Genomic DNA, 12,554 nt, shown 5'->3' with positions numbered 1-12,554 from the left:
AAACTCCGTATCTAACATCTTACCGTGCAAGCATGTACCCAATCGGAGAATGTTGCACGAGGACCGATGAAGTAGAACGGGAGGAGGGGGTGCATGGTCCGCACCGTTAGCAACGCCCGAAGGTATGGCCGCGGTGTTCGCAAAACTGGACTGGCCGATGCAGCTGCACGCCATCGTGACAGCATACTGATTTTGTATATATGTATGAGAGTGTGTGTGTGTGCGTTTGTGTGTCTTTGATTTTCCTCCTCACTGTGCCCACTGTTTCCTTTCTGCAATCCAATCTTGTTTCTAATCTCGCAATTCGCATCTTTGCGCCTGACCGTTTTGTTTGGTTAGGGGAGTTGTAGATGTTGTTGTTGTAAACCTTCCCCAACAACCTTCACATTGTAAAGGGTTGAAATGGTACAAAGGTGGGGGTAATATTACAATGATTTATTGACAAATAAAAATATAATACGAATTTTGAGTCTCAGTTCATACAACCTGGATATTTTCAAGTATTTTTTTTATTACTAAGAAAAGTTGTTAAACGATTTCATTTTAAAGGTATGATTATTTGCTTTTAAAAGAAGGATCATTTTGATTCTATTTTTTTTAATCTATGAAAATGCAAAAGAATAAAACAGTTCAACACAATTAACACAATTATGCAACCCCTAGAAGTCAACCCTTAAGATGAGGTCCCAAGCTATGCTTTTCAATTCTGTTTACATGTTGGCTCTCACATACATACAAAGTTGGCTCTCGCCCTTAAAAAACCGATAATCCACCAAACTTCAAACGGTGGAAAATCCTAACCCTGGAAAGAAAAGATGTGATAAAGCGAGTGCATTGACCTACTCTGTTTCTAATCTCTTTGTAACCCTGTCTTTTCGCCCATTTTCACCACCAACAAGCGCACAAGGAACGCAACAAGACCTTTACCCTTTTTATACCTTTATACGTTTCTCTCTCTCTCTCTCGCCTTCTTTATTCCTTTATCTTTTTCTATCAAGGATTGTGGGATGGGGGTGGTTGGAAAATGGGTGGAGGGTGCTACACCCCACCTGGTCACCCCTATATGTGGCAGCACACGTTCTTAACCGCACAAAATCCTTCGTTTCGCCTGACGAATCCATCCAATACGGCTATACGTTATGTCTGTGGGCATAAATTATGCATTGCCTGGTGCATAATCCTCCATCACTGCCGCACCGTCTACCTTTCCCCGGTTAAGGGTTGCATTGCACGTGCATGGGTTGCGCACACAGAGGAGATCAAAAAAACAAATACAGAAACTACTTCGTACTTCATTTAGCACAACCAAAATCATCTCTCCGCGAAGGATACAATCAAATTTGTGATACCTATATAGTATAATTTTTAAAATCAGTTTAATGGTTTGATAAGACTGATAAAAAATCCTTTTCTTCGGTTTCGGTTTTTTTTAAATATTCATTGCGCTTGTTTTTTAGGAAATCCACAGTGGAGTCACTTTATGAGCTTTGGTGTGATTATGTGTGAGATATTTTTTATTATTATTTCTAGTCTTCTATATCAATCAATTTTATGCTTTCTTCCCACTCGTTTTTTTTTCTTTCCTTTTTTCTCAAATGTAACATTAAAAAAGCATGACAGCATTAAAACCATTCCATGTTGCCAGGTACGGCTTGGACCTCCAAAAGGCTGGCAGGAAGAAATGGTCATAATTTTCCCAACGAAAGAAACACAGCGTTCAAGCGCAAGCGAGGAAAAAACGCAGCAACCAACCTCCCCCCCGAGGGGACAATGAAGAAGAAAGGGATGTATAAAGCGTAAGCATTCGTCGGCTAGGCATCGGTTTTCTCGAACAAGCACGAACAGGGGATAGACAAATCCGTTGCGGAAGGGGGGGATGGAGGGATGGGGAAACTGCCTAGAGTTATATTGACCGGTGTTGTGCAATTGTTGCAATGGCAACGACAGAACGAAAATTGCATACTAATGCATTCATCTCACGTGGAACGATTCTCGGGGGTTTACATTGTGTTCACGGACAGCAGAACGAGAAGCGAAGAGAAAGCATTTGTGTATGCACACATATTTCTTCCTTGCTTTCTGGCCCTTACTCTGATCCCTCTCCCTCGCCCTTTTTCCCTCCATTACCTCACACGCTGTATGACAATCGGTAGAACGGGGACCGAAGACGGAATTGGCGTTCGTCGTCTACCCGGCCGTTGCAGTCACCGTCAAGCGGTCGCTGATGGACTTTCTGCATACAACAACGCCTTATAAAATATGTGCACATTCTTCGGGACTCATTATGCTAACGCTAAAAATCTGAGAAATTGCAATGAAGGGAAGAATAAAAAGGGTAGCGTTTCCCAGCGCGCTTGCGAACGTTCGCACCCCATCTTCTCCCTTCAGCTGCCTTTTGTTGTTAGCTTTTTGTTGGGGAGGGCGCATAGTATGGGGGGAGGCGGTTGTAATTCTGTAAATCCACCGCATGTACTCATCTGAATGCAGCAGTTTTGTGGTTGACTTTCTATCCCCCTGCGGGAACATTGGTGTGCATATTCATGGGATTGACGTATCTTCCCGACGTGCGGTGAGTAGGATGTAGGATGCGTTCGTGTCTGAGTTTTGTCCAATAAAGCGCACTTCCATTAGACGGTGCATGTTCACGCCGGAGGTGAACACTTCACCATCGCTGTGACGATGGTTTCAAGCGGTAGTTAGAACTTCAAAATGCGGTACGTCAAATATTGTGCACCGTCCGCACGCTAATGAGCCGTTTCGGGAAAGGGTGAATAGACAGCGAACGATTGGTTGGTCATGGTTGGAAATGATGATGATACTTTGAGTGACGGTTTTCACGAAACGAAACCGCGTACTCCATACACCGCGTACCGCAAACATCCGGCCGTTTCGGCACGGGAAGACATTTTACATCACTCAAAAATGTTTGCTCTTTGCGAACAGTCTTCACAATTTGACCCAATTTTATAACCCCAACGGGATGGGGACTGGAATCGAGCGATACCAACACTCACGCCATTGGCGTCTATTTTCACCTAATCAAAGGGTCATTTTCTTTTACATCCTTCGGTTAGAACACTGACCTAAAAACCTAGTGGCACCATGCACCAACACACGTCCGCTGTGCAGGACTCGCCGTAGTCGCACCGATATCCAGCGGGTATTATTTATGCATTGACCCCCCCCCCCCCCACCATCCTCCTAACCACCCACTCCTGTTCCAGGGATGACCGTTTCAAACAACCGTCACGAAGTAAAAGGATACCCGGCCCTCCCTGCATCGTGGCAACAATATTTTGCAACAGGAAGTGTCGGCCATTGTTTCACCATCCGCGCACCACAACACTCGGTCGGTCAAGCGTATATGCCGAAGGACACGGCGGACACGAAAGACGGCAAAACTTTAATCGACCGTGCGACTGAGGTAAGCTATTCCGAATAAAGTATTGATTGTATCCTTAACCCTCCCCCACACGTAGGGGACTTGCACCGGTTTCTGGACTCGGGAAGACTACCCCAACGCAAGTCCTCGCAATGACCCATTTCCATGGGGTTTTGGCGCTCCTGCTGTCTGTCGTAATCGTATCGAGGGCAATCAATCAAACAGGGCACACGCAGGAAGCCATAAATATCGATAGCGTTAAACGCTCCCGGGAATGCCCCCGAACAACTAGGTCCTGGGGACTATTTGGGTTAAGTCCGCCAGTTGGAACCATTTTCTTCTAATAACTAGTCATCAGTAGGACGTTATAAAGTTACTGATGTACACAAAACATTAGAACCATGCTCTTACTTGCTGATGTTGTTAGAATTATTGTAAAATAAAACTTTAGAAGCTGAGTATCAAGTTTTCAGTTTAAATTAGTCAATATTTAGAGTTGTTTGTTGAATTTTACCACTTAATTTTACCACCTTGGCTGGTGTGTATCTTCAGAATGTTTCGTATGGAATCTATTTAATATGAGAACAAGATCCGGAAAAATTTGCCACATTCTACAAAGAGAATTCTGCAATGGCTCTAAATTCATCACTTGAACTCAAAAATCCTGTTCCACAGAAACATCAAATTCTGGCAATCAGACTATCTTTACCCTCCTGGATCTTATCACTCCATGTGAACGACCAACCTAGAATTTGCTAATTGACCTATCAAATTTTTTATAAATCACATGAACAGATTGCACTTCTAATTTGTATCAGAGCACATCCATTTCTTCACATAGTACACTAGAATTTAACTGAGAAGCGACTCCTCTACTATTGAAAAATGCCCATGTCTAAAAGATGTTCATCAACTGCTCTCTTTTTTTTTGGGACGTACTTTCAACATACAAGAAATGTAAACCAATGATGCATACATACCTAAAGGTATGCCAAAACCTGGAAAGAATTGAATTCAAGTATTGAAGAACTCGCCAGCACCAAACATAGATAGAAATTTATTTTAACATGAATCACCTTCATCGGGAGGTTTGCTGATGTACGTTGAACGACACCGCTCGTCCATAACGTAAAACCATCATACGCCCCATAACACATTGCTTCCCTTCTGAGCATTATTAATAAAAAACACACACACAAGGCTAACTCCAATGGAAATAGGCATCCCGTTAGCTGGAACCCACCGGCAAGCTGACCTCATTCGAAACCGTCCGACTGTTGCGCAACTCACCATCGGTAGGCACCACAAGCCCACCGGCGTACTTTGGTCGATTTCCAATTTTGGTCGTTTCGGACGTGTGGACCTACCCTAACCTTAAGCGGGAACAACCGATACGACGAAGCGGCACACACCACTGGTCCTGGCAGTGAAGATGCAGTACGCGCGTCCATCCGAGAAATGGGAGGTATACACGGGATTGGATGAAATGCTTACGCGATAATACTAAAATATAAATATATATATATATCGCTTCACCGCGAAGTGATGCCGGGGACCGGCATGGAGGCATGTTTCCTTCTGCGATCGAAAATGTGACTTTGTTCCGGTCCTTATAAGGGTGAACCGTCCCGCTTGAAGGAAAACGACACAAAAAAAAAGCACAACAACAAAATGGCTTTACAGCATAACCCGTTTTCCCCGAACGTGGTGGCCTCGTTTTGTGAAGAGGACAAACGCGCCAACAACGGTATGACCTCTTCGATTCTGAACTATAACAAAAAGAGGGACCAATAACATACAGCAAAACGAAAATAAAATAAAAAAAACACTAAAACCATACCTCGAACACTCGAAAACTTTTTTCAATGTACAGCTTTCGTTCGCATCGTGTTCACTTATCGGTTTACGGGTAACCGGATAATGACGTTTTCCAAAGTTGGTGAACAACTTTACTTTTTTTTTGTATTTCCTCTCGCTTGCTCGCTGCATTTTGAAGTTGCTCCTCTTCGTTTGCCGTCCTTCGGTCGCATAAGGCACATATGAACGCAGCATAATGGACGGCAAGTCGGTTTGCTGCGTGTCCTTGCACAACAAGTACACGCGTACGAAGTGTCTGGCCATCTGGTCTGTCGAACGTAAGAAACTGTACCATCGGCCTCTGAAACGACCTTTAAGGACCGCACTGTTTCGCACGACCTGTTACGCGTTCTTTCAGCCCCAAAATTTACAAGATGAAAGGTTTTGTGCGCAATAACAAAAAAAACATGGTTTTAATATTTTCACTTCCTTTTAGCTACTTGAACAGTTTGGTGGGACCAATTAAAAATGTTCTATTGTGAGCCACATCAAAATAAAAGCTAAAATTGCATACAAATTTTTGTACTAGACACAAGAAACCGTCACTAATGCCTGTGTGTATGTGTATGGGATAAACTATTTTGAAATAATAAATTACAGTGAACCGTAAAGGTAAACCCATTCATTTCGTGCTTCGTTACCGGTTGCCTCAATAAAGCACGTTTTAACCAAAATCTATCGACTCATCCCACTGTGCAAAATGGGGCTAATTTTCCTTCCCATTCTAACGACCCATCCCGTTATCCTGCCGCCTATTGGTGCTGTTCGTTCTCTGCGTGTATGTGCTTTTAACATTCCAACACCGCGTATGGACAAAACGCCTCCTAAAGGACCCCCTCCCTCCCCCCTCCTTCCCCCCCCCCCCCCTTAGGCCTAACCTCTACCCAACTGAACTGGCAGTACAAAATGGGTTCCCCACAACCCATCACAAACGAAACGATGCCTAAATTGGTTCGACCCGAACAGGCACGTATAGAACGCAAATCCACCAGGTGAGGGAGGTGGAGGGTTGAAAACAAAATAACCGGAGCGGGGCGGGGTGGCAAAAAGGGCGGGGGGGGGGTAAAAAAGCCGCTCGTGATGAAGCCGATGATGATGATGGTCCAGGATCGCTCATAATGTACGTCGGCGACGAGCGAACGGCATGAACAGCATGAAAATTGCATCCCTCCCCTCCCAGCATTGGATGCCGCGCCAAAAACGCGTCTCCCGGCCCCGTGGCTGGTGAAATAGACGAGTGTAAAACGGACTAAACATAGGGCATACATGGAAGAGGTGGAAGAATTGCGCTCAGGGGATGGGAAACGGGGGAGAGCACGATGAAGAGGTTAATAGTGACCTTGCAAGATCAGGCCCTCACACGATGAGCTGCCAGCCAACCAGCCAGCCAGCCAGCCAGGAACACATAGAGAAGATCAGCGTACTTCGGCTCATAATCATCATCAGGCATTATGAGGGTCCGCTACGGGAGGGTAATGTTTTCTGCTTATTTTGCTGATGTTCGGAGTTTTCGGAAGGAAAGAAAAACGGAAAAAATAGCAGGCGAGACAGAAGGAGAGAGGAAGAGAGAGAGAGAGAGAGAGAAAAGTGTAAGGAGGATGGTTGTTACGGGGGGACTGTCCGGTAATAGCAAAGCTCCAACATGGCGCTCTCGCGTGTGAAGCTCTAGCGTCCCTTTTGCACCCTTGTCCTAAGCCTTCCTGACCCTCCATTATAGGGTGGTACGGGTCACTCTACCAGCGTTCCCTAGACGGGTAAAGACGTTGTCCGTCGTTTCTTTAAAAAAAAAACGGTTCAATATTGCTTGGCTCCAGTAAAATCAATGAGAATTAGTATGTGCTGGAACGGTGAAAATGGAACGATGAGTCGTCATATCTCTAGTGCCCGTTATGCGCCACCCCGTTACATATCCGCTACCATCGATTCCACCAAACGCAAGCGCAAGCATTTGAACGTACCGTCTTTGAAGGGGGAAACCACTAGCCGGTCCCTAAAGAACGAACGATTTCTTTGCGATCGTAAGCGACGAACCCGCGCGTCCAAAGTGCAACACGATCATGAAAAGGTATCTACACTGGAGCGGTCTGGATGAAAAGTCTGGACGAGGTTTTCCTCCTCCTTGTATACTGCTCCCATCATTCATTCTTTGTATATAGTTCAAAAATTGACAAAAATAAAAGTCTTATCGTTTTGATATTTTTGTTCCCTTTAGAAACGATATCGAACTTCTTTGTGCACAAAAAACAGATCTTTGTGTTTAAATCTTAAGGGTTTTATTTTTAATTTGCGATTAACTACAAAGAAAAATGTTATACAAGCGCAACAAAAACAATATAAAATACAAGAATTATCAACAGATGTTTAATATTGCTGTTTTAACATTCATTTATAAGAAGTTTGTCACCCATACATGGTTGACGTGGGCCCCTAGAAACATTTTGCGTCACCCATATTTGGGTGATGTGGAATAAAACGTGTTAAACATCAATTCATAACATGTGGGGATAAAATCTGTTTACTAAATAATAGTGTGTTGTGGTGTAAAACATAAAAAACAATAACAGTTTCTTTACTGCTCATCATCCGAAGGGTCAGTGACACCCGACCGTCAACCCGTTCCATCATCGTTCTTAATTTTCGAAACCAAAATACCCGATTCCGATTGATATGAAAATCGCAGCCTATTGCGGACGAGTAGCAAAGGTGATTGCTACTTAGGTGTACCCGTCATCGTATTACATCGAGCGAACTCTTTTGGGGGGTTTGGGCATAATGAACGGGGAACACGTTGCTTCTTGCGTTCTAAGAGCGTGGAACTCAGCCCAAGCATAAGTGCAATCATTATCGCTCAGTCAGTTGAAGGATATGATTGTTCTTTCTTTCGTTTCATCCTCTTTGGTTTTATCTTCTACACGCCCCTCTCGATAATTGCAAACGATTCGAACGCTAACAACAGGACAAGGCAATAACTGAGCACATTTGAGACGCTTCCTTTCGTGCTGAACGTTGCTAGAGCGGTAGCGTGTACGTCGGGAAGTATTATTCTCGCTGCCATAAATATTGGCACAAATCGTGAAAATAGTTACAGTGGGGCTGCTTTTGAACATGCATTACAACAGCACTGGACGAACAGCCGCTTCGAAAAACAGCCACATTTTTAGCATTTGCATTCTTGCCTTACAACATCATTTTATAAATGCAACCACGGCTATAATAATTCTTTTTAATGGAGCAGTAAAAAAAAAACGGGAACAACCCACAGGCTATACCGGCTGAAATTGGAGCAGGTCATCCTTTCAGTTTGCGCCATGCATGCATATAAATTTATCGTGCCGTTTTTAGCCTGGTAACGAAAGCTACCCCCCATAAAAGGAGCGCAAAACTTCAGCTTCCTTCTGCCAGGACGACATTGGACGACAAAAACTCATGCGCCCGGAAGTGGGCAATAATTTCTCCACCGCCACTGTTAATCAGATGTTGGATGGCAGGAATATGCTTAAATGAATTTAGAAGCTTCCGCGAGTGTGCCTTACCGGTGGGCACCGACTGCCTAATGACATTCCACCAGGCATCTCCGGGGTACTGGCTTGCAAGGATCGACGCCGACACGCAAGTACCCGGCAATGCACTTTTCGGTTTGGAGTATGTTAATGAATCACGTCTCGATATCTTCACCCTTCACCGTTCCCTCGGTCAATTTGTAAAAAACAGTTCACCAGAAAGTGAAAGTTTCAAACCGAGAAAATATGTAATCAGGACGACCTCATCGTAATGACTTATATATTAAAAAAACGAAAACAAATGAAGAAAAAATTATTACCCAGCAGTGCAGTTATAAGTGCAAGAAAATATGCATTACACGCTGAGCATTTCCCTTGAACTGAAAATGAAAACACTCGCGCAACAGTGGGAAGCAAAACAAAAAAAAGTCTGGCTGTAAAAATGGGGACAGGAACAAAAGCGAGGGTTGCTAATTTGCATACCTTAAGGACCAGTGTAACCACTTGCCCTGGGCGGTTGGGTTTGGCACGCAACTGCTGAGGGCCAGCAACAAAAAAAAGAAAGAAACAAATAACGACCCGGAAAGCCCAGTGACGCAACAAATGGGACCAGCGTGGCAGTAACAAAGCTATTTTTGTTGTCTAGAAGGATGTTCAACAAGGTGAATTATTGGCATGGGAGAACGTTTATACTATTACATTGTTGTAACTTGCTTGTTTGTGTACAGGATTTGTTTTATTTTCATCGCTAAAAAAGGCATTTACAAAAAAAAATGAAACGAAAATGGCTAGAAATTTTACAATGAAATCCATGTGTTTTCCTTAAAAATAAAGAAAAACTATTATACTCAAATGAAATGTTATACAATGCGATCGTTTTCTTGATGTTGAATATACTTAAATAAGCTTACCTTTGGTTTATGCTGCTGGGTATGATGCTTCGGCAGTGTTTGTAGCGGTCTAATCGATGCGACAGCAGTCTAGTCATGTTTGCCGTCCGTACCAACACCTACACACTTGCACTTTTTTTTTGTATGCCTCTTTCCTCACCTCTACTCTACAAGCCGGAGTTTTAAGGTGCTTTCCAATCACTTCAATTATGTACCACCAAGCACCCACGTTAAAAAAAGTTCTCTTGCAGTAGCAGCTTATTTTCACACTCACGCACGAACCGCACCTGTTGAAGTCATTTTCTTGTTCGTCCTGATTTCACTGACCGGCCTCTACTACTACTGTTTATTTATAAACAAACGCTGCGAAAACGCTGCATTTTCCGACACATCCACACACTCACTCTTGCGCGCGAATTTCGTGTTGAAAGATTCAACCCATTTTTAAACGAACCACTAGCAAGCTAACGCGAACAAATAACGAAAGATTTCAATGACTCGTGAAATTAAAGCGACGAACCTTGGCTGTTGTGAAAGTCTGTTCTTGTTTCTTTTCTTCTTCTCGATGTGAGAGACACAGTTTTTGTCGTACACCAGGACGCTCAGTGTGTTCTCAGCTTAGGTAGTGTTGACTCTGTAATAAGAATGTAAGAAAAAAAAAACAAAATATTGTTAACAACTATTCAGGAAGTCAGAATATCAATCTTTCACTATCTACAGAGCCTAACGTGCTTCAAAGGCTGATGAAACATTGCCGTGATATTACAGGAAAAAAAAACACCAATCGTAACACTTTTCAACCGAACATTTGCTTTCATTCGATGCTGCCCAACAAAGCTACAACTTCTTGTTTTTTTCTTTTCACACCGTTTACTGCAAAATAGAATATAGGATGGAAAAATTCGTGCCCTACTTTTCTCGCTTCCTCCCCCGACCCAAAACAGCAAGCTGATTGAATGTTTTATGCTAATCGGCTGCAGAAAACATTGGACAAGAGCCTTATCCCTACTTGTTTTTGCATGTCCAAACTGTGGGGCCCACGAACGACTATTGCAACTTTTTCCATTCGTAAGGGGTTTTTTTTCCTCGCGCGGGTTAGGTAAGGAAGCAAGTGACGCTGAAAATCCGAACTACATCACAAACAGCAGATCTGATACAATCGGACAGACTTTGGTTGTTTGGATCAAAATGATCGCAATCGGTTAGTTGGCAGGTAACAGGACGTGACAGGACTGTCCCGTTTGATAGCCGAATAGACCAGTGGTGTGCGCCTGAACATTTTCCTTTTATTTTTCTATTAAAAAATAGACTTTTTCTTTCACGGCAGGGTATTTTTATTCACACAACAAAAAATCCAGAATCTGATATCACTCAATTGCTTTACGATAACAAACAATGATAGCTCTGGAATTGTGTTTTCCTCACTGGCGAGAGCTGTCTAGATCAGGCGTCGCTTTGTAAATATTGGCACAAATAGCTACGATTCTTGCCTCATCATTTGAAACATCAAACAGAACATATTTATTCAGCCCGTACATCTAAATTCATATATAAGGTTCATCATCATTGCACCAGCATTAGTACAATTCACCCCAGAAAGCGCTATACTTCAGTCACAACAACAATCCACCTGCGGGAAAATGGCAACATTTGTACAGTTACTGCTCGCGATGGCACTGCTACCGATTGTACTCCAGCTGGGCGGTCCGTACGCAACGGCGGAAAAGGTTTGGGTCGACCGGGACAATGTATATTGTGGCCATATCGACTGCAGGCAGGTCGCCACATTCAAGGGTGAACGGTTCTGCAGCCCGTGCGATACGCGACACTTTTGCGAGTGCAAGGAAACGTTGGAGTCGCTGCCGTACATGTACGTATGCCCCGGTTCGGAACCGTGCCAGACGAGCGATCGGCGCGGTTCGTGTCAGAAAACGATGCGAGACGAACTGTGCAGCCTCATCGACAAACCGTTCCTGGAACAGTGAACTTAAACTGCAAAGCTATTAAATTTTGAACCAAAAAAAAAAGTTACAAAATGGTAAAACTGATAAAAAATTATGAAACAATAACAATGCTGCGTAAAGGATAATTGCATCCTTCTTAAAGCTTTTTCTTTAAACGTAATAATTATACCCTATTTTTCAATCATAAAGAAAGAATTCCTAGTAACTATCAATCTTCCTGGAACTTGTTAAATTTCTTGCCATCCTTTTTTATCGATGTCTCAAGCGGATCTCCGGTCTCTTCGCCCTGTATCCTAGCCTCGAATTTTCTATTTTTAACTCACACCATCGTCGCACGCAACATGAGCACCGTAAAATCTCGTTCACAAAAACAACAACTGCCCGAATGAAGACAAACCACAAACGCAACGCTCACGAGAAGGAAGGAAAAAACCGGGTGACAAAATGTGGTCGTTTTTCCCCGCGTAAAATTATTTGCGTTCGACCGTTGCAGCGCTCTGCACACTTTGTATAAGTGTTGTGCAACTTTTATGCTAGGTGCGTTCAGCTGCTGCAACCATCCTGCAATATTTTTCACCCACAGTGTAACCGTGTTTAATAAAAAACTGCATGGCAACAACTTAAAAATGTTAATATAGCTTCATTTATTATAACAAGGTAAGGAATATTTACCAGAATGAAATTGATCGCACAGCATACAAGGTTTAGAGGCAAAATAAAAGTCTCTATCGTTGGGAGAGAAAAATACTCAAAAAATGTAATTACTGCTGTTTGCTTTTGATGGATAGCTTTAATATCCATCCAGGACGGTGAGCCAATCAATGTTCCCGGGTTTTTTTTTTCGTATGAGCGCACTATCGGGCGTGGTTATTTAAAAACATAAAAATTCAAACGCATTATTGGACATAAGTATTGGAAGCTTTTTATTCATATTTGCTACCGTAACAAGGTCTATGGAAGA

General features: G+C 43.1%; 2 protein-coding genes across 2 annotated transcripts in view; one reads left to right on the top strand and one right to left on the bottom strand.

The window, feature by feature from the left end:
- LOC128306854 (cadherin-86C) overlaps positions 1–9,733 on the bottom strand; it is a 75,835-nt gene extending 66,102 nt beyond the window's left edge. Inside the window, exon 1 of the mRNA XM_053044482.1 lies at positions 9,651–9,733. Coding sequence (XP_052900442.1) covers positions 9,651–9,727 — 77 coding nt within the window. The 5' untranslated portion in view covers positions 9,728–9,733. The remainder of the gene's footprint in view (positions 1–9,650) is intronic.
- Positions 9,734–11,220: 1,487 nt separating this feature from the next.
- Positions 11,221–11,750, top strand: LOC128307245 (uncharacterized). The gene has a single exon (XM_053045002.1). The coding sequence runs from the start codon at positions 11,270–11,272 to the stop codon at positions 11,612–11,614; it is 345 nt and encodes a 114-aa protein (XP_052900962.1). The 5' UTR covers positions 11,221–11,269; the 3' UTR covers positions 11,615–11,750.
- The last annotated feature ends 804 nt before the right edge of the window (positions 11,751–12,554 follow it).

The sequence above is a fragment of the Anopheles moucheti genome, chromosome X, assembly GCF_943734755.1.
Source record: "Anopheles moucheti chromosome X, idAnoMoucSN_F20_07, whole genome shotgun sequence".
Lineage (NCBI taxonomy): Eukaryota > Metazoa > Arthropoda > Insecta > Diptera > Culicidae > Anopheles > Anopheles moucheti.
The sequence above is the reverse complement of the archived record's forward strand: the minus strand, read 5'-3'. Positions and strand labels throughout refer to the sequence as shown.

Coding starts and splice junctions, on each gene's coding strand:
- LOC128307245 (XM_053045002.1), top strand. CDS start 11,270: ATGGCAACATTTGTACAGTTACTGCTCGCGATGGCACTGCTACCGATT.